The sequence below is a fragment of the Marmota monax genome, unplaced genomic scaffold (assembly GCF_021218885.2).
Source record: "Marmota monax isolate L192 unplaced genomic scaffold, Marmota_monax_Labrador192_F-V1.1 WCK01_AAM20220418_F8-fsc00173, whole genome shotgun sequence".
NCBI classification, from domain to species: Eukaryota; Metazoa; Chordata; class Mammalia; order Rodentia; family Sciuridae; genus Marmota; species Marmota monax.
In genome coordinates, this window is record NW_026694620.1 from 1,183,000 (window position 1) to 1,208,072 (window position 25,073).

The following is a 25,073-nucleotide window of genomic DNA, read 5'->3' on the forward strand; positions in this document are numbered from 1 at the left end:
ATATTCATGTTATATCATTATTGACCATAGATAATATTTATGAAATGCTTTTAGACTCTCGTTGGAATACAAATAACTTAGTTTAAAGAAAGTGACTATCTTTATTATTTTAGTCATAATTGCAGATTTTATTTTTTATTTAACAACATTTGTCATATTTAACACTACTTTTGAATTATGTTCTAATATTATCCCATTTAGCATTTAACAAATCTGTGAGATTGGTGCTATTATCTTGATTTTAATATGAAACTGAAATATAGGGATATTAAGTAACTTGTCAAAACTCAGCAGCAAAGCAGAAATTCAAATTATGGGATTATTTTTGGTAAAAGGTATTGATCCCAGGAACACTTGACCACTGAGTTGCATTCCCTAGACCTTTGTATTTTATTTTTTATTTTGTGACAGGGTCTTCCTAAGTTGCTAAGGGCCTAAGTTGATGAAACTGATTTTGAATATGCAATCCTTTTACCTTAGTCTCCCAAGTAGCTGAGATTGTAGGCATGTGCCACTGCACGGGGCCAAGCTTTGGCTTTTTGACTCCTAAATATGAGCATTAATACTATATTTTTCTGCTGCTAGGATTGTGTATAAATGTTTGAATTATTCTAAAGACAGGCTTGGACCTGATTTAGCATTTTACATTTTAGCAGAAGAACTAGACATGAAATTTATTTAAAAAAAAATCTTAAATTTTGTGTGTTAGATAGCAGTATGATGCAGTTCTTTTAGTTAGAAATCAAATTGTTAGGGCTGGGAATGTAACTCAGTGGTTGAGTATTTGCCTAGCCTGTTTAAAGCCCTAAGTTCAATGCCTAGCAGTTAAAACAAGCCCCAAACAATTCATTGTTAGAATTAATCATATCTCATTCCTCTATATTCATTATGGGTCTGTTTTGTTTTTCTATTTGCTTTTTCTAGTTGAAATCTATACTATAAAGTATTATGACTTCAAAAATGCGTGTCAGGAATCTTTACTACAGTGTCTGTTCAGAGTATGCATGAATAGTGATAGAATTGGAATCAAGAGTTACACAGTAATTCTGTTGTTAGACTGCTGTGTAGTAAAATGTTAACACAATACTTGACTGGGTTGTAAGAACCAAATGAGATGATGTATGTAAAATTGCTTTATAAACTCTTGTAACATGGTATAAATGCATTAGAGAATATTATACCAATTCAATATAGATGTTTACAGTAAAGGTAGTGAACTATGGGGTATTTCACATTAATGGTGCTGTAGCACTTACTTGTGTCCTGGCCAAAGACTTTAGCCATCTACAACCTAGACCACCTGAGATGAATTGGCAGGACAAATCTCAGTGTAGCATTTGCTTAAGTGTTAGAAGTATCATGTGTCATAAGTAGTTTTTATTATCCCATCCATATGTACTTCATATATATAGTTTAAAGCAATGGAAAGGCATTCTGTGAAAAAGAACCCTTTTAAACATTAGTATGAGGAGTGATGGTACTAATACTTTTTCTAAAGATCTTCAGTTTTGAAGTTGTATATTTTTGTTAAGATGCATATGATTGCTTAAGATAATAATTGCATAATTTTATTTTCTTTGACAAATTACTTAATTAAAATGTACCAATTTCAAACTTTAAAATTTATCATATACTTCCAGAATGAATTGAAAATAGTATTCTACTTTGTATCTTGATATTGTGGTCAGTTGTTTTATTTCAAGTCTGTATAGCTTTTTGAGGATTTTATTTGTATGAGGTTATTGACTGAATTTGGACTTAAAATTGTTACATTTTATTATAAACAACTGTCAGAACTAAATTAATGCATTTACATTTTCTAATTGTAGTTGAAGACCAATGTTTCTCTTTGGAAGGAGCTGGAGTCAACTAAAGCTGTAATCATGGGAGAAACTGCTATTGTAGAAATAGTTACCTTTTCTCGAGGCATAATTTTAATATATCTAGTTATAGCATTTTCACCTTTTGGATACTTTTTGGCAATTCATATTGTAGCCGAAAAAGAAAAAAAGTTAAAGGAATTTTTAAAGATAATGGGACTTCATGACACTGCCTTTTGGTATGTTATTAAAAGTTTATTATTTAGTATACTTAACAGTTGTATTAAGTATCATACAGATCTTCAGAATTATTTTATTTACCCAACTTGATGAGATACTGATCCTGTTTTCTTAAAATGATTGCATTTGTCTTAGAATTTCAGAATAGTCAATAAGCTTTAGCAACTAATTTGTTTATTTTCACATAGGGGAAGAGGAATTGTGGAAAGCTTATGTTGACAACACATTTAAATTTTATTTTACATTTTGTTTTAGTTCATGAGGCATGTTCCATGTTTTTCACTCTGTATTTCATTGCACAGAAGATATGTGATCTTGGAAAGTTAGAAATTAATTGCCTGTCATGGGCCTCCCTTAGTATCATAGGATATACATGTTTAAATGATTTAAAATTTAAATGATTAAAGGATTCATATGTAATAGATGGACTTTAATTCCCCTGGGAAAATTTTAGTTATTTGAGTGAATTAAATTGGGCAATATACATATAATTTATAAAGAAACAAATGAAAAAGAAGTTTCTACAAATGAACTTTAATTTATCAGCATTTTTATGTAATGGTAGTTTTATAGACACATGCATATTTATAAATATATCTAGGTATGTTTTCCTTACTCTTCCCACTTATGTAATAAAATTTGTTTTAAGCTCATTTTGGGGGGAAGGTTAATACTGTGTAAGTTGCTATCATCTATTTTACAAAATTTTATTCCACGAGGCCTAATCTAAGAAATAATTATAACACTTTATATAATGGAATTATTGTGTATAACATTTTCTTTGCTATCTTGTTACTTTAGAAACGATTAATTTTTAAGATGTGTTGGATTATTAAATTATTTTGTGGGAAACAGTTGGATGAATTCAGGCAAATCAGTCTCAAGTACCTCAGTTTTGCCTCTGAAACAATGGATCCAGTTTTATTAATTTAACTGTCTTTTAACCATAATTCAATGATTTTTATATCCTATGTTAAATCATAATCTGCTAACTGGGAAAAATAAAGATAAAATGAGCTCTGATTTAAAGAGAAATCTTGAGTAAAAATAGTGACTGGGTTGTTCTTGTTGATAATACATTTTATAAATATAATAATTACATCATTGATTGGTAAGGAACTTTTATTATTTATAGTAACAAAATCCACTGGAGGTTTAATTATAGCACATTCCATAAAGATAATCATTATATAGACTTAGTAAACTTAAGAAAATCAGACAATGTGCCCTATTGAACTTTTGAGAGTATTAGATTTAAATGTGAATTGCTATTAATTTTTAAAGCTCTTAGGTTTTGTAAATGATATTCAGCATTTTACCTCTACATTAGAGTACATTTTTTTTACATCTAATTTAACTAATACAGTATTCTTAGTTATGAATTTTAATTTTCAGTATATGAACATACATGGAAATAAATTGACTTAAGAATAAAATGGCTAAATGTGAAGTTTTGTTTCAGATAATTGTTTTAAGCATTAAAGCCTCTGCATTTGCTATAAATGTATTTGTATTCTCATTTTAGGCTTTCCTGGGTTCTTCTGTATATGAGTTTGATTTTTCTTATGTCTCTTCTCATGGCGGTCATTGCAACAGCCTCTTCATTATTCCCTCAAAGTAGCAGCATTGTGATATTTCTCCTTTTTTTCCTGTATGGATTATCATCTGTAAGTGTTTTAACTTCAAATGAAAATAACTGTTCAAAATGTTTGGTAATATAGTAAAGGCTTTTCTTTGGTTAACTTATAGTCAATTTCTCATAGCAACATATGTTATCACTAAGTTACTGATAAATTACTTAATAATAAATTATGTAGCATTATTGTACTTCCATGTTTTTAGGAAAGATACAGAATTGTCTCAGGTTTAAATTTAACTTGTTTTTATATGTTACAGTTCACATATAGTTCCTCTGATTTTATCTGTTCTAATCTTTATATAACCATGTGTGATCAAGATTGTCCAGTACTGTACTTTTTATTCCTTTGTCTTCATGAAACTGTGTTTCAAGGTAGTTTGTGCTATGATTATTCAAAGATGTTTTTGTAGTTAGGTGTGGTAGTACACACCTGTAATCCCAGTGACTCAGGAGGGTGAGGCAGGAGGATTGTTAAGTTTGAGGCCAGCCTCTGCAACTTAGTGAGTCTCTGTCTCAAATTAAAAAATAAAAACAGTTGAAGATATAGCATAGTTGTAGAGTCTCTTTGGATTCATCCCTAGTACCAATAGAAGAAAACAAAAAAAGATGTTTTTATAAATATAGCTCTTTAGCAGTATTGATATTCATTTGGTATATAGGGTGAATGCTGGGTATAATGACAAGCTTTTGTTTTAAGTGGTTCCAGCTTCTACTTTGATCAGGTTATAAATTGATCTGTACCAGTTGTTAAGTATTTTGACTATCACCTCTACTTTTTAAAACGACAAGTTACAAATTCTCCTGTACTTTCATAAGTATGTCTCTAGTTTTATACCGACACATTGTTTAAAAATAAAAAATGGGTCTTATATTTAGGAGCTTGTTGATTTATTGTTTACATATTTTACATGTTTCTTTGATTTCTATAGTGTAGATATGTTCACATTTGCCTATAATACAGATAATATACAGTCTTTAATATTTGTCAAATTAAAATTTTAAAATATGTATCACTGTATGAAAATTAAATATCATAGCTTTAATAAATTAGAATTATATTTTCCAATGATAGTGTGAATGCTCCTTTCATAAGCAAATTTAATTTTGTTTTCATATCAGTGTATATGAAAGTGCATTAACTAACCTTAATATTTATATTTTATAGATATTTTTTGCTTTGATGCTGACACCCCTTTTTAAAAAATCAAAACATGTGGGAATAGTTGAATTTTTTGTCACTGTGGCTTTCGGATTTATTGGCCTTTTAATAGTCCTCATGGAAAGTTTTCCAAAATCATTAGTGTGGCTTTTAAGTCCTTTCTGTCAGTGTACTTTTTTGATTGGTATTGCACAGGTAGGTAATAATCTTGCATTCACAAATACCTTCTTTTCTCTCCAGTTCCAACCAATGTTTTATACTACTATGAACATTACATTTGATTTGCAAAATAAAATTACTTTAAAATTTCAACATGAGAAATAATATTTGAATACTTGAGTACATTTTATATCTAGTTTTATGTATATTTTCTTCAGTTTTAAGTTTTCAATTAAGTGTTCTGTAAGTTCTTCGTTTTTTGCTTTGTTTACATTCCAAGAATCTATTTCAGTATAATTACTTAGAATTCATTGGTTTAAGTTCCAAGTAATTTAGATTGCTCTATTGCTACTATATAGAAATGGTAGAATGCTTAGCAGAAAATTGTGCATTAAGCAGAACAAATTTGACATGAATGTAGTAGTGAAATAAAAAGGCCTAATTGATTTTATTGGCCTAGGTTTCATGTAATTGTCATTCATTTAAATAATACCTAATTTATAAATTTGATTTTTATTTATCCTTATAGGTGTAGTCAGATTCTAAGTGAAAAAAGTCTAAAAGAAATGGCTTTATATAATAGAAGATAAATTTGGTTATTGTACAAAAATATATAATTTTTTAATATAATGTATTACTCGTCTTGGGATAGAAAGTTCAGGTTTGTGAGACTAAGAAGAGAGGTATTGTTACACATTTCGAAAGTCCACTGAACTGAGTTCCCCCTTTCCTTAGGAAGGTGGAATTGTAGATTTATGTTTTAGTTGTGGGTGGCAGCGCCCCTGCATAAATGCGACCTCATCTTCCAATACATTTCTCTTTCTACTCTGTCTCATATATCTGCTAGAATACTTTAATAATTGTATTGGTTAATCAAAATACCTTTTCTCTTTTCAGTATTAGATTCCTTAATTTTATCTTCCGATGCTTAATTTATTTGACTTTTGGGGGAAATAACTCTTTTGTTTGCCCTGGTTACATCACCCTTCACTTTTCTTTCATTTGGTAGTCATTACTTGAGAATTTGTTGTCTCAGGAGCTGATAGATCCAAGTTTACAAAGCACAGCATTAAAAACATAATTGATAGCATTGTTGTGATGAATTTATATTTTGGTGAAATCTCATTTTCCTTATAAATTCTTATTACTAATTTAGTCTGTAAAAAGGCCAAGTTTGGTTATTGTTACTTTGGATATAATGAGTGGTGCTGAGTAGTGTTAGCTTTTACTTGTTTTTATCATGTTTTAATAATAAAGTTGGTATTTCTGTTTTTAGGTCATGCATTTAGAAGATTTTCATGAAGGTGCTTTATTTTCTAATTTGACTGAAGGCCCATATCCTCTAATTATTACTCTTATCATGCTAGCACTTAATAGTACATTCTATGTCCTTCTGGCTGTGTATCTTGATCAAGTCATTCCAGGTATGAGTTTATTATTGGATTTTACTTTCAAGATATTTAGTGGGTTTTTTTTTTTCCTTTTTTGATGACAGAGGGTCAACCTGTCTTATATGGTGACTGCTAGCCCCATGTGGCTTTTAAAATTAAAATTAGATGAATTAATAATTCATTTCCTGTTTTTATAATTTTGAAATCTTTTCAGAAATAACTTATAATTTTTTTTAAAATTTTTGTTTTTCAGGGGAATTTGGCTTACGGAGATCATCTTTGTATTTTCTAAAACCATCATATTGGTCAAAGAGCAAAAGAAATTATAAGGAGTTGTCAGAGGGCAACGTTAATGGGAATATTAGTTTTAGTGAAATTGTTGAGCCTGTTTCTTCAGAATTTATAGGCAAAGAAGCCATAAGGTATGATTCACTCTTTGGCAGTTTAGGTGTAAATTGCCGATGGAAGCTGCCAGACTGAAATCCTAAGTATGTTTTTATATGTGGTATCTTGGATTTGGTAGACATTTATGATTTTAAAGCATAGTGTTAATAAGAGCTGCTTTTCTTTTTAGTTTTTATTTGCTTTATAGCCATGTAGAATGAAGTTATTGCTAGATTTGGATTTTTATATTTCAGTGGAAAGGTTTATGTTACCAGAGATTGAACCCAGGGATGCTTAACCACTGAGCCACATCCCCAGCCCTTTTTAATATTTTATTTAGAGTCAGGGTCTTGCTGAGTTGCTTAGGGCCTCACTAAGTTGCTGAGGTTGGCTTTGAACTTATGATCTTCTCTCCTCAGCTTCCTGAGCTGCTGGGATTACTGGTGTTTACTATCGCACCCTGTTATTGGAAAGTTTTAAAAGCAATAAAACTCAGTGTTTAAAAACTTTTCCCATTATGTACTCTAAAACAGTAGAAATTCTATAATTTGATTTATGTTACATTGTCTAATGTAACATTAAATTGTTACCTGTTCATAGACCTTCAGTGTTCTATGACATGATCAAAGATAGGATATTATTTTTATTTAATAACCAAAGAAATTCATTATTGGACTTGTCATGTCAGTCAAATTTATTTTTTTTTAAATAAGGAGAAAGAAAACAAGTTACAAATTGAAAAAAAAATGAAGTAAAATATACTTCTTTAATTTTAAGAAACATGTATAAAAACAGTGTTAAAATACTTAAGATGGGTCAGTGGTCAGCCTTCTCAAAGGTGAAATTTAAACTGATTTTAAAAACATTAATTCTTGAGGGGCTGGGGTTGTGGCTCAATGGTAGAGCATTTGCCCAGCATGTGTGAGGCACTGGGTTTGATTCTCAGCACCACATATCAATAAATAAAATTAAGATCCATTGACAACTAAAAAATATTTTTAAAAAACATTAATTCTTGAAACAATTATGTATGAATGTTTTGAATGGAGTAAGACAATCACGTTTATAGACAGTTTGATACAAGTGCTTGCATGAAATGGCATCTGGTTTATCCTACTTAATTAAAGTGACACATATTTAACCAGAGATGAAAAGCAATGCATAAATTGCTTGAATCAGATGTTTCACTTAATTTTAGATGTTGACTTAGCATGAAAATTTAATCATTTTTAAAAATAGAGACAAGTGCTGTACTTTTGTAGCTTCTTTAAAATAATTTTATAGTTGCCAGCTTTTTTTGACTCATTGTTTTAGTAGAAAGGTATGTATTACTATTATTCCTACTAAATATGACTGCCTTTGTATTTCCTTTTCAAATTTTGGCACAAAAATGCCAATTCTTCTGGATACATGAACATAAAGTATTCCTGCAGGCCAAAAAGTATTGCAAAATTTAAATAATTATTATCTAAATATGGAGATATATAAATACATTGTATTGCTAGAGATATATATCCAGTTTAATTTTCTTTTCTTTTTGGTACCTGGGGTCCCTAACTACTGAGCCACATCCCCAGCCCTTTTGTTTATTTATCTTTTTATTTTTAGACTGGGTGTCACTAAGTTGCTGATGCTGACTTCCAACTTCTAATCCTCCTGCCTCAGCCTCCCAATTCATTGGAATTACAGACATGCACCACTATGTCCAGCCTAATTCACATTTCATAAAGTACATTTTAAAATAAGACAGCATTGGTAGGAATATTATATATGTAAACACAGATACTTATAAGTTTTTAAATATTTTTAATATAAAATATGTTTTTCAGAATAAGTGGTATTCAGAAGACATACAGAAAGAAAAGTGAAAATGTGGAGGCTCTGAGAAGTAAGTAGCTTTTCTAGTATTTGGTCAATGGAAATTAAAAATCTTTTCTTTGAAGATACTATTAAGGGAATGAATAAACAAACCATAGACCTGGAATAAATAATTTGTAAATCATATTTCTAATGAAGAGGTTTTATCCAGGTTTTCAAAGACTCAAGACTCAAAAAGAAGAAAGCAGGCAACCTAGTTAATAGATTGAGAGAATATTTGAACAGACTTTTTGCCAGTGAAGAAAAAGAATAATAAATAAGCATATGGAAATGATGTCCAGTATCATTACTCTTTAGAACTATGCATATTAAATCACAATGAGATTATCACATAACTATTTTTTTCTAAAGAGAGAGAGAGAATTTTTTAATATTAATTTTTTAGTTTTCGGTGGACACAACATCTTTATTTTATTTTTATGTGGTGCTGAGGATCAAACCCAGCGCTCCGTGCATGCCAGGTGAGCACGCTACCGCTTGAGCCACATCCCCAGCCCCACATAACTATTAAAATGATTAAAGTTAAAAAGACTTATAATATCATGTATGGCTAAGGATATGGAAGAACTGAAACTCTCAAACACTGCTAGATGGAATATAAAGTTGTAAAACTAGTTTGAAAAATAGTTTGTCAGTTTGGTGAAAAGTTAAACATAGTCATTCCACTTCTAGATAGTTAGCCAAAAGAAATGAAAGCATATGTCCATAGAAATGCTTACACATTAATGTTCATTGCAAATTGATTTGTAATAACCAAAAATTAGGTATAACCCAAATGTTTGTCAGCAGATGACTGAATAAACCAAATGTAGTATATTCATATAATGAAGTACTGTTAAGCAATAAAAAGGAATGGACTGTTAATACAGGCTACAACATTGATGAACCTCAAAATATGTACACTAAGTGAAAGAAGCCAGACATACAGAGCATATGGTATATAATTCCACTTATACAAAGTTATAGAAAAACAATCTACAGTGAAAGAAAAGCAAATCAGTGGTTGCTGGAGATGAGTAGAAGTGGGTGGAAAGAGGCAGAGGAGAAGACGTGTTAAAGAAGGTCTCAGACTTTTGTGGGAGATTGATATATTCAATATCTTGGTAATGGTGATAGCTTAGCAAAATTTGCCATTTTTTACATATGCAGTTTATTGTATATCAATGATATCTTAATGCTGTTTTACAAAATTAAGTCAGATAATAACACATGTGTATTTTAGCTTCTGAACTCTATTTTCTTCCACTGACTTATATTTATCTATCCCTTTTTCCACATTGTTTTAACTGCTGTAGCCTTATGTTTGGTCTTGATAACTTTTAATATCGTATCTTGCGTTCTTTACATTTCCATGTAAATTTTAAAAGCAGCTTATGAATTTCCACTACTGTGTCTGTTTTAATGAATTTGTTTTCAAGGAATTCCATGATTTTATTTAAATTGACAAAGTTGGTTGTTAGAGGTTGTTTTTAATAATCTTTAAAAAAAACTTTCTAATTCCTGTGGAATCTGTAATCATAATCCCTTTTTCATTGTATATTTTGTCATTTTAAATTTTTTTTGCAGTGTGCTTATTAATTTTTTTGTCATTTTTAATTTTCTTGCAGTGTGCTTAATAATTTTATTAATCTTTTCTAGGAGTCAGTTTTTGGTTTTGTTGGTTTGCTGAATCATAATTTGCTTTCATTTTATTGATTTATATTCTTGATTATTTTTTATTATGGCTTTCTTTATGTTTAATTTTTTCTCCTTTTATTCTTTTAGGTATACATGACAGTAGAGTGTATTTTGACATATTATATATATATGGAGTATAACTTATTCTGATTAGGATATCATTCTTATGATTGTACATGATGTGAAGTTCACTGGTGGTGTGTTCATGTATGCACATAGGAAAATTATATTAGATTCATTCCGTTGTCTTTCCTATTCCCATCCCCCCTTCCCTTCATTCCCCTTTGTCTAATCCACTGAACTTCTGTTCTTCCCCTCCTACCCTTGTTGTGTGTTGGCATTGCATAACAAAGAGAACATTTGGCCTTCCGTGCCACACCAGTGGCCAATATAGCAGGCCAATATAGCAGGTTCCCGTGAGGGTGAAGAGTGATAAGAAAAATAAAGACTACAGTCTCAGATTTTGAAGATAACAGGGGTCAGGGGGAGCTCAGCTCTCAGATGGAGAAGCAGGTCTAAAGAATTATGCCAACAATCTTTATTTATATATGTCTCATTATCAGATTAAAGACTATGTAAGCATTTTTCTTTGTATTCAGGAAAGTGTTAACAACATTATGCAGTTTATTCCACAGTTACATCCTACAATTGTAATGAGCAATGTTAGGAGCTTTGTGGAGGTCTCAATGAAGTCCATTGTTTAATGTTGCTCTTATGAGGGTAGGTTCAGGAGCAGCGGAGCTGGTGAAATATTGTGGTCCTCTAGCAAGAAAGTTTCTTTATTCCCAGGAGCTGTGTGCCTGAGATCAAGGTCGAGGCTTATAGGACTCTAGCACAGAGCCTCCTCATGGGGGCATTACCACAGCACCTAGGCATCCTGCACCTTTGCACAGAAACTTTCCCAGACACCAGGCATGCCGCAACCGTGAAGTCATCAAAGACCCCAATGTCAGACACTGTTCTCCCATTCTCTATCACTGCTCTCCACATTTTGGTATTTTGGGAATTGGCTTATTTCACTTAGCATGATAGTTTCCAAATCTATCCATTTACCAGCAAATGTCATTAAGTCTGTCTCATATATATATATATATATATATATATATATATATATATATATGGAATACTACTAAGTATATATATATATATGCCATATATATAAGTATATAAGTATATATATATATATATATATATTAGTATATATATATGCGCCATATATGTAAGTATATATAAGTATATATATCTAAGTATATATAAGTGTATATATATATCACATTTTTTTCATCCATTCATCTGTTGAAGAGCACCTATATTGGTTCCATAGCTTAGCTATTGTGAATTGAGCCGCTATAAACATTAATGTGGCTATGTCACTGTAGTATGCTGATTTTAAGTCCTTTGGGTATAAATGTTCAAATGGTGGTTCCATTCCAAGTTTTCTGAGGAGTCTCCATACTGCTTTCCAGAGTGGTTACACCAATTTGCAGCCCCACCAGCAATGTGTAAGTGTGCCTTTTCCTCCACATCCTCATCAACATTTGTTATTACTTGTATTCTTCTTAATTGCTATTCTGACTGGAGTGAGATGGAATCTCAGCATAGTTTTAATAATTTGTTTTGCTACTTCTAGTTTCTTAACATGCAATCAGTTACCTATTTATGCATTTTAACTACCCCAAAGTTTAAAGGTTTAGGCAGCCACTATTTTGCTATACCTTAAGGAGTCTCTGATTTGGCTGACAAGTTCTTTGTGTCCCGGATAGTGGTTTCATATTAGCCTTAGTGGCTGTAGGTGGGTTTATATGCCTTTTTTTCCCATAATCTCTCATCCTTTAACAGGTTAGCTGCACCAGAAGCACTGGAAAATTTTTTATTATTTTATTTCTCACTATCCCTGTTTGCTTCTTAGTTATACATCTTTTTTTTAAATGATTACGTAACATGTTAGATATCTTTGACTTATAAATTAATGCTTTACTTTTCTCCAAATTAGGCCACAACTGTATTTTTATCTTTGTTCCAACTTATTTAGTATTGTTTTCATATATTTTTATACTTAAATATATTTAAAACAAAAACAATACTATTGTTTTACAAGACAATTCATTTAGATTTACTTACATTTACCATATCATTTATCTTCATTATTTTTTGCAGCTGATCTTCTAATTTTTCTTCTGCATGAAGACATTTTTAATATTTCCTTTAATATGGATGTGCCAGTGATACAATGTCTAAATTTTTGTTTGAAATAATCTTCTATTCACTTTCAATTTTAAAGGATATATCTGTGAATATATAATTTTAAGCTTGACAGTTACTTTCATTCAGCATGTTTAATACAATTTTGACATCTTCTGGTTTGTATTGTTTTGATTATGAAGAGAGCTATCAGTTTTATTATTACTCTGTTGTTGGTATGTACATTTTTCCCAGTCCAAACATGGCTTTCAGTTTTTCATTGTTGTTGTTTATCGTTTGTTTTTTTATATTTAGTCTTCTTTGGTTTTATAGTGTCTCTTGAGTCAGGACTTGATAGCTTGTTTTAGAAAATTCTTAGCCATTTCTTTCCCAATATTCTGTTCTATCTTATCTCTAACTTTAGGATTATCAGTACATGTAACAGCTTCTTATTTATTCCATTTCTTTTATTCTCCAATCTAATTTGCTTACTCTTTTTCTTTGTGCTTTAGATATATTTTCTGATTTTTGTCATTCACTAAATTTTTCTTTAGTTGGGTCTACTCTCACGATAAATTGTCTTTCAAAAATTTTATGTTTTTTTTTCAAAAATGTTCTGGTTCTTATCTTTCTCTGTGTGTGTGTGTGTATGTGTGTGTGTGTGCGTGCATGCACTGTAGTTTCTAGTCTTTTCTGACATTCTCTTGTAAACATGATAGCATAGTTATTTTAAAATCTTTGTAATATTACACCAATATCTGTACCTCCAGTAGGTCTATTTCTATTGCTTGCCTATTTTATTGGATTTTTGCCTCATCTTGAATTCTGGTTATTTTTGACTGAATGCTACACATGGCATTTGGATAATTGTAGGTACCCAGATAATTTAATATTTGTGTGATGTGATCCTCCTTTGGAGAGTGTTTATCTTTGCTTCTGGCCTGCAGCTTTGTAGATACCAGAAACCTCATTTTATCTTCTCCAGTCAGGGCTAAAATGACTTGAAGCCTGGTGTTTGTCTCTGTGATGACTGGAGTGCTTCTCATTTACCCTTTTACCTAAGTTTAGTCCTTTGAGGTCCCAACCAGAAGCCTCAGAGGTTTTCTGAAGTCTCTCTCATGCTTGGCATTCCAGAGTTCCACTCTTTGTTGCCTCAGTTCTGTGTCTTCAAAACGCTGGTCAGCCTGTTACCTACTAGAATTGGCAGTTATTTTAGCCTTGCTCTTTCCTCATATCTTTACCCCTCAGTTTTTTATGCTCTAGCTCTCCAAGGCCTTCAAACAGATGTTTTTTTAATACTTTGGTCAGCTTTCCTTTTCTTAGAAAGATAATTGGTTTAAACTGTCTACTTTGCCATTCCTGGGAGCAATGATTCAGGTAGACAGCTTTATCCTTCAAGCAATTTGGATTAACAATATAAATTGTACTAATACGTGATACTGAATTTTCATATTACTGAGTATAGGGGAGAATCCAAAGATGGGGACCCTTATTACATCTTTGTCTGGGAATAAGTAAAGGCTTTGCTCTGTAGTGGAGCCTGATTCCAGTCCTTCATATATAGTGAGACATGGCAGATGATTCCTAACTATTTTTCTCTGATCCTAGATTGAAGGGAATTGTGTGATGTATCTACTCAAAAGTTTTTGTGCCAGTAGGTATGTGGCTCTAACTCTGGCCTTTTTGCCTAGGGATTGAGCCTTAATAATAGTACTTTAATACTCCATAGCATATAAATTGACATCTTAGTAAATTTGTTAAAAATAAAACTATTATCTGTCCTAAAAAATGAATTTCATTCCTTATAATCAAAGTATTACAGTTTTATATGTATTAACTAAAGAGAAGATTATAGTGTTTGTCCTATAAACCATTTGGGCCTCACTGATCTCTCTCTCATATCAGAACTCCATGAAGGGAAGTAAGTGAGTTCCAAGTGTTAGTGTATTTTGAAACCCAAGAATGTCTGGGGGAAACTCAACCATTGGCTGGGATGCGCACCATAATGTCTCTAAAGGGAACTCAGTATTCATTCTGAGTTACAAAGTTAGAGTTACTCAGGTAAAGGACATAGGAGCCTACTGTCTTCAGTATTCAGAGTGACAGATTCTAAACTAGTGTGTGGGTTATTGTGGTGCTGGAGGAATAACTGTTTAAAACACTCACTACCTAACTGAGGGAGAGAAGGGAATCTTCCAAAACAGAGGTAGTGAACCCTGTAAACATAGTGGTTATGCCTCTATGCTCAGCTCATGTATAGTTTTCTTCCTAATTTAATATGCACTATGATTTCTGAGGATTTGTAACTGTATCACAATACCTCATTGACTTACTACTTTTTTTTCTTTTTCTTACACAAGAAGATGGTCAGATAATGGACCTTGTATTTATCTGGATAATAGAACTCATCTAGGTTTATTTATATATAAACATAATATTAACCTGACTTTAATTTTCTATGAAGTAATTATAATACCTCAATAGGATATTTTATTAAGCTGTTTCAATTTGAATTAATGTGTATACACAACATGTATGTGTGTGTGTATGTGTGTGTGTGTATGTAGCTTATCAGTGTCTCTTTCTGCTCCGCTGAGGGAAATCATATTCATGGTCTTGTGGTGAGTTTCTTACCACATCCTCAGTTCCTACACTGTACTTTCAGATACAATGTATTTTGTCTGCTGTTTCCCTTCCTTTTTAAGTTGGGTTACTGATTTGGATATGAGCTCTTTTTCTCTTTGTTCTGTGTTTCAGCCTTATTCGCTGGCCGACGCGTTTCTGCTTCATCGTTTTAGATCCCCATCCTTCTTTTCCTGAAGTCATCTATACCTCCTCACAGCGATACCTGTTCATTAAATTGAACCTTTTAAGTTTTAATTAGTCACTTCTGTACTTTTGGTTAATTTCTAGTGTTTTTTTTTTTCTGCCAGTGTATTTAACATGTATATAAATACCTCTAGGGATAAATTTTTGTTTCATTCCCTTGGGAATTTTTAAAAGTCAGTATACAAAAAAACTCTCAATATTTGTGTTCACCCTAAGTATCACTGTATATAACAAAATAATGTTTGTTTTTATTTACTTTTCTTACTGTTTATACCCTTGATTATAACAAAGAAGCAGTTTAACTTACTGTGAAATATGCTGGCAATTTTAAATATGTCTTTATTGCCTTATTATAAGATTGTTCAAGTATTATGAATTACCTTGTATAGTTGAACAGAAATAAAAATCACATTTGAGTCTTCTTTCTTCTTAACCTAGATTTGTCCTTTGACATCTATGAAGGTCAGATTACTGCACTTCTTGGCCACAGTGGAACAGGAAAGAGTACCTTGATGAATATTCTCTGTGGATTATGCCCCCCTTCTGATGGTGAGAGTTTTCTAATTTTAAAAAAGTTTCTTACTTCATTGTATTTAACCAAGATATCACAATATACTGTAATTATTTACCCTTTAAGTGATGTAGGACCCACTTTTGTGTAGGTGTTTTCTCTTTTTCTTTATAACATACATTTGTTTTTCAATAGAAATTATAAATGAGTCCATGTTTAATAAAGTCAAAAGGATCTAATTTTGTACCTATTTTTATCACATTTATAGGTATATACATGTATATTCTTTATTTTTAAGGGAGGATAAATTCATAACTAACTGAAATTTAAGTCAGATCTATAGACTGATTCAGGTTGAGAAAATAAACACAAATTTCTAAATATATAGTAACAGTTCATAAGGAAATAATGATAAATATCAATGTCATCTTCTAAAATAAAAAATTTAAGAGCAGTACTTCAAAGGTATAGTTTTGATCTGTGAATGTGAGATTGGCATGTAGCAGTGGGAATTCAATATGGAAGCACCATGTTTCCACAGTAACCAGATAGCTTGGCAGTGAAATGCACATATTACTTTACAGAATGGCCAAAGTATGTTTAATCTATAAATCTTTTAAATGTAGTGTAACTTTTATAGTTAGTTTGGTTTTATTTTTATTCTTAATTGTACAACTTTTCAATGTTAGTCATAATATCTTACATTCATTTAAGGATACATGATTTTTGTTACAGTTCTCCATACATCATCACATTAATTTAGCAGTTCTTAAGTGGGATATGTTAGTATTCAGTTTATAGACGGAAAAAAAAACTGGGATTCAGAGACATTAAATAATTTGTTCAAGACCACACAGTAGTATAAAACTTTTAGTTCTTTGATCTTTTCACTATTGCATTATATCTGGAATACATAATATCTGAAAATGAAGGAAAATTATTACTAGAATATAACTAGTGCACCAGTAGATATGTGTATTTTGTGTTCAGCTTATAGTTCCTTATACTTTCGACTATGTAATATGACCTGCAAGTGAAGGCAAATATAAGTGGAAGCATATTACAGTAATATGGAAATAAGGGTGTGGTGTATCTTGCAAATTTATACTTGTTCTTATCTATTGAGACCACATACCTAAGTTATTAGGATATATCAAAGCATATGCATTTTTAATACTTCTTTTTTTTAAGATAAATTTAAATATATATTTTGCTTTTAGGGTTTGCATCTATATATGGACACAGAGTCTCAGAAATAGATGAAATGTTTGAAGCAAGAAGAATGATTGGCATTTGTCCACAGTTAGATATACACTTTGATGTTTTGACAGTTGAAGAAAATTTATCTATCTTGGCTTCAATCAAAGGAATACCAGCCAACAATATAATACAAGAAGTATGTTATATTATTCATGTATAAATATTCATTATGTTTTCTGTAAATTAATAACCTTTTATAATAACTGATACAATAAACTCATGTTTGCGAATCTAAATATAAAACCTGTTCTGAAAAAAAATATCCTAAGCTAGTAGACAAAGTTATTAGAAAGAATTAGACATAATTTGGAGTAAATGTTTTAATACGTGTAAAATAGTCCTGTTTCATTTCGAGGACACTTGTTTCTCTTTTCCCCTCATCTCTGTGCCTCTTTTCCCTTTTCTTCTCCACATTCATATCTCCAACCCCCACATACCCAGCACCTTTGCACTGATCTCTTCTTTTTCCTTTCCCATTACCCAGGAATGCGCAAAAGTAAAACCAGATCATTTCTTCAAGAATCATCTTACTTGTTGTTTTCAAAATTGTAAACAAAATTCCACAATAAATATTTTAAATGTCGATGTTAGAATTATTTAAAAACATATTACTCAAATATTTAATAATTTAAAAAATAGTACTTCAAAACTTAAAATACAGACTAACGTTAATAATTATTTAAATGATGTGATTTTAAAAATAACATTATTTATACTGTATTTTCACAGGTGCAAAAGGTTTTACTAGATTTAGACATGCAGCCTATCAAAGATAACCCAGCTAAAAAACTAAGTGGTGGCCAAAAAAGAAAATTGTCTTTAGGAATTGCTGTTCTTGGGAATCCAAAGGTAAATAAATATTAGTTTCACAAATGAGATTGCTTTAAATTATGTTAGATAAAAAGCAGGTTGTAGAAAGATATATCTTATGTAAAGTTTAAACACACCCAAAATACTGTGCATTGTCATGGGTTTATGAGAATGATATTAAGTATCATTATACTGGAGAATAGAACAGACTCCATTAATGTTTGCAGTATTTTATTTTTTTAAAAAAGAACTGTCTGGGTATAGTGGCTCATGCCTTTGGTCCTAGTTACTTAAGAAACTAAGACAGGACAATCACTTAGCCCATAAGTTCACTAACCTCCGCAATAGAATGAGACTCAATATCTAAAAAAAAAACCAAAAAACTGAATATGGCTAAAATAGTATTTGTTAAACTTGAATTGTAGCTATTAAAATTTTGTTGTGTTATTTATTATGCTTTTATTATACATTTCTAAGTGTTCATAATAAAATAGGAAAAAATCAAGGGAGTAGGTTAGTTTGTCACTATACTGCTACTTTGATTTTGCATGTGTTTGTTTTGTGCTATTTTTTGTCATACTTTTCTAAAAAGTAATTGTTATGTCTACAAATTTAATTATTAAGTATAATAGCAGTATAACTTAATTTTTGTTTGTTTGGTTTACCTGATTGTTACAGTAATGTTTTAAATATTATAGACACTAGTCTTTTGTGTCAAGGAAAGTATTTATCATAATTTTTTAAGATTTCACAAACCCAAAGATGAGTGAAAAACTAATTGAAAACAACTTGAAAATGGGAACTGTTTGATTGTCTACATAAATTTTAAATATTTTAGTTTCTTGCTCTTCCGCATCTCTGTCATTTAGATACTATTGCTGGATGAACCAACAGCTGGAATGGACCCTTGTTCCCGTCATATTGTTTGGAATCTTTTAAAATACAGAAAAGCCAATCGGGTGACAGTGTTTAGTACTCACTTCATGGATGAAGCTGACATTCTTGCTGGTGAGTTTTTGCTTTATTTTTAAAAGATAAGGTCATGGATCAAAAGAGAGATAGACATAAAAACCCTAAATCCTGAGGAATAAATAGAGAAGCTATAATGTGGTTGTGTACATTCTATTCAAAAAAGTTTTTAAAACTGTAAGAACTATATATTTCTGTGTTGGATGTTCCTCAGACCACTCAGTTCAGTGATTTTCTAGGATAACTCACAGGACTCAGCATATAGTCATATTCAGGGCTATAATTTACTATAGCAAAAAGATAAAAAGTGAAATCAGCAAAGAATAAATTACATGGGGCCAAGTCTGGAGGAAACCAGGCATAGTCCCTTCCCATGGAGTCACACAGTATGCATTGAGTGGTAGCCACTCATGTGAAAAATTGTCTTGAATTTTTTTTTTTGTTGTTGTTGTTTGTTTGTTTTGGAGGGGTACTAGGAATTGAACCTAGGATTGTTTTATGAATGAGCCACATCCCCAGCGCCTTTTTATTTTTTAATTTGAGATAGGATCTTGCAAAGTTGCTAAGGCTGGCCTTGAACTTGTGATCCTTCTGCCTCTCATGTGATTTATTATAGTAAACATACTGGCTTAGCATATCATTTTTAATATCTATGATAAGATTCAGGAGTTTGAAATTCGAAAGCAACCTCTTTCAGCTTGCATCATCAAATAAATTAGATGTTATTCATCTCTTCAACAGTATCTTTTTCTTTAAAATGTCTAACAAACTAATAGTTTGTTTTTGGTACTGCTGTTGCTTTTTTTGTGCATTTGGTTATAAAGGAAACCCATGAAAATTCCTATATTAGCAAGCCTTTGAGAAAGAGTCTGATCTATTTGGACTACTCTAAAGTGTACCCTGGAGTCTGACTGCTTGGGTGCAACTACTGGCTTTGTTATGGAATAGTTATGTGAAATGTGTAAGCAATGTATTTTCTTACTGCCTCTATTTTCATCTGAAAAATAGGTGATAATAATCTAGTACTCTCTTCATAGGTGGTGGTTATGATTAATGAGGTAATACTTGGGTGTCTCTCATAATAATCTATAATATATAAATGCCAACTATTAATCCTGTTATTAACTTAGTAATTGAAATATAAATCTCTATTTGCAGATAGGAAAGCTGTCATATCACAGGGAATGCTGAAATGTGTTGGTTCTTCAATTTTCCTTAAAAGTAAATGGGGGATTGGCTACCGCCTCAGGTACCATTCATTCTTTATTGACATTACTATTTATATTTGCTCTTCATCTACTGTTATTATTTTTAGGGATTGCCATAGTGTGCCTTAACTATCTTTTATAAGACTAAATTTAAAGTCTTCAGATTTTATTTTTGGCTGTTTATTGAACAACCATAAAAACTGTGACTTTTGGTTTTCTAGCATGTACATAGACAGATATTGTGCCACAGAGTCTCTTACTTCATTGGTTAGACAGCATATCCCTGGGGCTACTTTACTACAACAGAATGACCAACAGCTTATGTTCAGCTTGCCTTTCAAAGACATGGACAAATTTTCAGGTATTTCTCTCAGTTTCTTGCTTGTTGAACAGAGATTTTGTATTGGGAATAGTTTTTTCCTGATTTCCTGTTTTTATTTAATTATTTGTATAATATTTCCATGTTCCCAGGTAGCCAAAGTTATATTGTTTTTGAAATCATGAAATACTACATGTTAATTTATGTGCGCTTGCTCATATGTATGTGTTTTACAAACTGTATGTGGGAAACCATAACTAATGTTAATTTAAAATACTTAATGTAAGAAAAATATAAAAATAATTATATTTACTTTATTGTCAAGAAAAAAATGAATTGCTCAAAGTTTGCTTATTTGCTTCCTGGGTGGGAGTAAGGCATATGTGCATGTATGTGCATGGTGTGTATGTGGATTTCTTTGTATATGTTCTCAAATCATTTTCTAATTTCATAATGAATGATATGGTAATTATTTAATGAAGTATTAACATTATAATTATTTTAATTTAGGCATTATTTTTCAACTTTATAATAAAGAACTTAAACTCAGTCTTCTTATTCTGTTTAAGAGACATTTTTATGGCCAAAAGTATCTTACTGATATAGGTATGTTATACAAAATTCCCATAGTATTCATTTCATAATTAGAAAAAACATTTTCTATAATAGTTTGATTTCTTTTAAAACCAAAATAAATCACTAATTAACTTTATTGATGAAAATGTGCCAGTTTAGTGTGTTTTGCATAACAACCTGTCCTTTTAAACCTATTTCCTATTCTTTAATAACATTTATATAGAGCTTGTCTGTGTCAGATGTCAATCTGTGCCTTTTACAATCTGTTTAGTCATCCCGATATTTTAAGAAGTTCATGAGATTAATACTGCTGTTGCTTCCATTTCACAAACAAGGAAACTGAAGCACAGAGAGATTTATTGAACTTGCCCAGAGTAACCCAGATGGAAAGTGGTGGAGCTTATTTATAAACCCAAGGCTGACTGGTTCCAGGACTCATGTCTTTCACTTTGTTGCCTCTCGATTTTCTTTAATAAATTATCACACTATTTCAAAAGTCTCTTCTGGGAACTCCAAGGGGATGGACTAGAAGACCTCTTGAGGCACTTTATGCAGTCAACCCTTTTTTCTAATAATACTAAGGTGATATTTTCCTTTTTGACCCTCAGATTCTCCTGTATAGTGTTTTGCAGAGACATTATGACGTATGCTATCATAGAAGATTGAATGTAAAAACATATAAGAACCCATCTGCTTCTGCTATGACATACATTTAAGGGAGAAGACAATGTCCTCTTTTCACTGATCTTTTTTCCTGAAAAAATAGTTTTTTTTTTTTTTTTTTTTTTAGAGAGAGAAATTCTTAATATTTATTTTCAGTTTTCAGTGGACACAACATCTTTATTTTATTTTTATGTGGTGCTGAGGATTGAACCCAGTACCCCGCACATGTCAGGCGAGCATGTTACCTACCGCTTGAGCCACATTCCCAACCCAAAATAGTTTTTAAAATAAAATTATATTAGCATATAATTTTTTTCTTATTTTATTATAATGAATATTTAAATTATTTGTTTTTATATATTTGTTTCAATTTTAATATAGTTAACATTCTCAATTTTAAGTAGTATAAAATAATTCTTTGTTTTAACTTATGGTAAGTATCTAATGCCTGTAGCCCATAAACAAAATTTCTTTGAGGTCTATAGCAATTTAAGTGTCCTGACACCCAAAAGTTTGAGAACTGCTGTGGTAGCTGAGTAAACTTAGTCATGTTCTATGTTTAAATGATATTTTAGAATAACTCATGATAGTATACTTAAGTATATTCCATTATATCATTGGTTTTCTTTTAGGTTTGTTTTCTGCTCTCGACATTCATTCAGATTTGGGTGTTATTTCTTATGGTGTATCCATGACAACTTTGGAAGATGTATTCTTAAAGCTGGAAGTTGAAGCAGAAATTGACCAAGCAGGTAAAAGCAGAACTAAAAAAACATTTCAGATAATGAGCCAGGTAGATTGTTAATAAAGCAAATAATTATATAAGCATGTGAAGTTTATACTATTTTAGGGAAGGAAGGACAGAAAAGGGTAAGTAATTGAAGTATTTACTGGTGGTAATAGTAGTTATGAGGGAAGTAGTGAACTTAGATTGCATTAGGAAGACTTAGTTGAGAAGATATTTGAGTTGAAGCCTGGATATCATGACAAATCAGGTATGCAAAAATTTTTGGACCAAACTTTGCAGATAAAGAAAATTCCTACTGCAGAGATATTAACTGAGTAATGAGTTGAATGTCTTTGAGAGAAAAAAGAACCACCTTGGCTGGAGCCATGGAGGGTGACACACAGTGAAGTCACACTAATGCAGTTAATCAAATTATATTTTGCCTTTGAACATCTGGAAAAGAATATTGTTTTCTTAGTATAATGTGAAACTAGCAAGAGTTTTTTTTCTTTTTTTTTCTTTTCAGCTATACATGACAGTAGAGTGTATATTCTAATAAGACTTATTAGGATAAGTCTATTCTAATTAGGACCCCTTTCTTGTGGTCGTGTGCAATGTGGCATTTTACTGGTGGTGTATTCATACACGAACATAGGAAAGTTATGTCAGATTCATTCCACTGTCTTTCCTATTCCCATCCTTCTCCCTTTCCTTCATTCCCTTTTGTCTAGTGAACTTCTGTTCCTCACTGCCTTATTGTGTATTATCATTCTTATATCAGAGAGAACATTCAGCCTTTGATTTTTGGGGATTGGCTTATTTCAGTTAGCATTATAGTCTCCAGATGTATATATTTACCAGCAAAAGTCATAAAGTCATTCATTTTTATGGTGTAGTAATATTTCATTGTATAAATGTATCACATTTTCTTTATCCATTCCTCTGTTGAAGTACACCTAGGTTGGTTCCATAATTTAGTTAGTGTGAATTGAGCTTCTTTAAACATTGATGTGACTGTGTCACTACAGTATGCCTTTTTAAAAAGTCCTTTGGATATATACTAAGGAATAGGATCACTGGGTCAAATGGTGGTTCCATTCCAAGGAATCTCTATCCTGCTTTCCAGAGTAATTGCACCAGTTTGTAATCCCACCAGCAATGTATAACTCAACCCCCCCCCCCACATTCTCACCAACATTTATTGTTACTTGAATTCTTTTTTAATGAGCATTATGACTAGAGTGAGATGAAATCTCAATGTAGTTTTAATTTGCAGTTCTCTAATTGCTAGGGTAGTTGAACATTTTTTCGTATATTTGTTGATCATTAGTATTTCTTCTTCTGTGAGGTGTCTGTTTAGTTCCTTTTCCCATTTGTTGATTGGATTTTTTTGGTGTACTGAAGATTAATCTTCTATCTGAGGTGCAGGTAGAAAAGATCTTCTTCCATTCTGTAGGCTCTCTGTTCATGTTCTTTCTTGATCATTTCCTTGCTGTGAAGAAGCTTCTTAGTTTGATGCCATCCCATTTATTGATTCTTGATTTTACTTTTTTTGCACTTAGGAGTTTTGTGGAGGAAGTTGGTTCCTAAGCTGACATGATGGAGAGTTGGGCCTACATTTTCTTCTAGTAGGTGCCGGGTCTCTGGTCTAATGCTTAGGCCCTTGATCCATTTTAAATTGAGTTTTATGCAGGGTAAGAGATAGGATTCAATTTCATTCTGCTACATATGGATTTCCAATTTTCCCAGCACTATATGTTTAATAGGCTATCTTTCCTCCAGTGTATGCTTATGTTGTGTTTGTCCAGGATGAGATAACTAAATCTATGTGGGTTTGTCTCTGTGTCTTCTATTCTGTTTCATTGGTCTTCGTGTCTGTTTTGATGTCAGTACGATGCTATTTATGTTTGTATAGCTCTCTAGTATAATTTAAGGTCTGGTATTATGATGCCTCCTGCCTTGCTCTTCTCGCTAAGGATTGCTTTGGCTATTCTGGGCCTCTTATTTTTCAAAATTAATTTCAAGGCTGCTTTTTCTATTTCTATGAAGAACATCATTGGAATTTTAATGGGAATTGCATTAATCTGTGTAATGCTTTTGGTAGTATGGCCATTTGGACAATATTCATTCTACCTCTACAAGAACAAGTGAGAACTTTCCATCTACTAAGGTCTTCAATTTCTTTTTTTAGTATTCTGTAGTTTTCATTGTAGAGGTCTTTTACCTCTTTTGTTAGATTGATTTCCATGTATTTTATTTTATTTTATCTTGAGGCTATTGTGAGTGGGATAATTTTGTTAATTTGTCTTTCAGCTGATTCATCATTGGTATATAGGAATATAATTGATTTATAGGTGTTTATATTATATCTTGCTACTTTGCTGAATTTGTTTATGAATTCTAGAAGCTATCTAGTGCATTTTGGGGGGGTCTTCAAAATATACAATCATGTTGTCAATAAATAGGGATAGTTTGAGCTCTTTTTTTCTTTTTCATTTTCTTTTTTTTTTTTTTCTGTTTGTATCCCTTCAATTTTGCCTAATTTCTCTGACTAGAGTTTAAAGGACTATTGAATAGAAGTGGTGAAAGAGGGCATCACTGTTTTATTTGAGTTTTAGAGGGAATGCTTTCAGGTTTTCTCCATTTAGAATGATCTTGGCCTTGGTTTAAAGT

At 31.4% G+C, this 25,073-nt stretch overlaps 1 protein-coding gene across 5 annotated transcripts in view; it reads left to right on the forward strand.

The window, feature by feature from the left end:
• The window catches only part of Abca5 (ATP binding cassette subfamily A member 5), an 80,747-nt gene that overhangs the window by 16,292 nt on the left and 39,382 nt on the right, over window positions 1-25,073 (forward strand). For all 5 annotated transcript variants that reach the window (XM_046422680.2, XM_046422678.2, XM_046422677.2 and 2 more), the window contains 13 exons: window positions 1,830-2,059; window positions 3,586-3,727; window positions 4,865-5,053; window positions 6,294-6,441; window positions 6,662-6,830; window positions 8,622-8,680; window positions 15,796-15,906; window positions 17,089-17,264; window positions 17,858-17,977; window positions 18,808-18,946; window positions 20,066-20,156; window positions 20,337-20,476; window positions 22,306-22,425. In XM_046422680.2, the coding sequence (XP_046278636.1) occupies window positions 1,830-2,059; window positions 3,586-3,727; window positions 4,865-5,053; window positions 6,294-6,441; window positions 6,662-6,830; window positions 8,622-8,680; window positions 15,796-15,906; window positions 17,089-17,264; window positions 17,858-17,977; window positions 18,808-18,946; window positions 20,066-20,156; window positions 20,337-20,476; window positions 22,306-22,425 (1,834 nt within the window). The remainder of the gene's footprint in view (window positions 1-1,829; window positions 2,060-3,585; window positions 3,728-4,864; window positions 5,054-6,293; window positions 6,442-6,661; window positions 6,831-8,621; window positions 8,681-15,795; window positions 15,907-17,088; window positions 17,265-17,857; window positions 17,978-18,807; window positions 18,947-20,065; window positions 20,157-20,336; window positions 20,477-22,305; window positions 22,426-25,073) is intronic.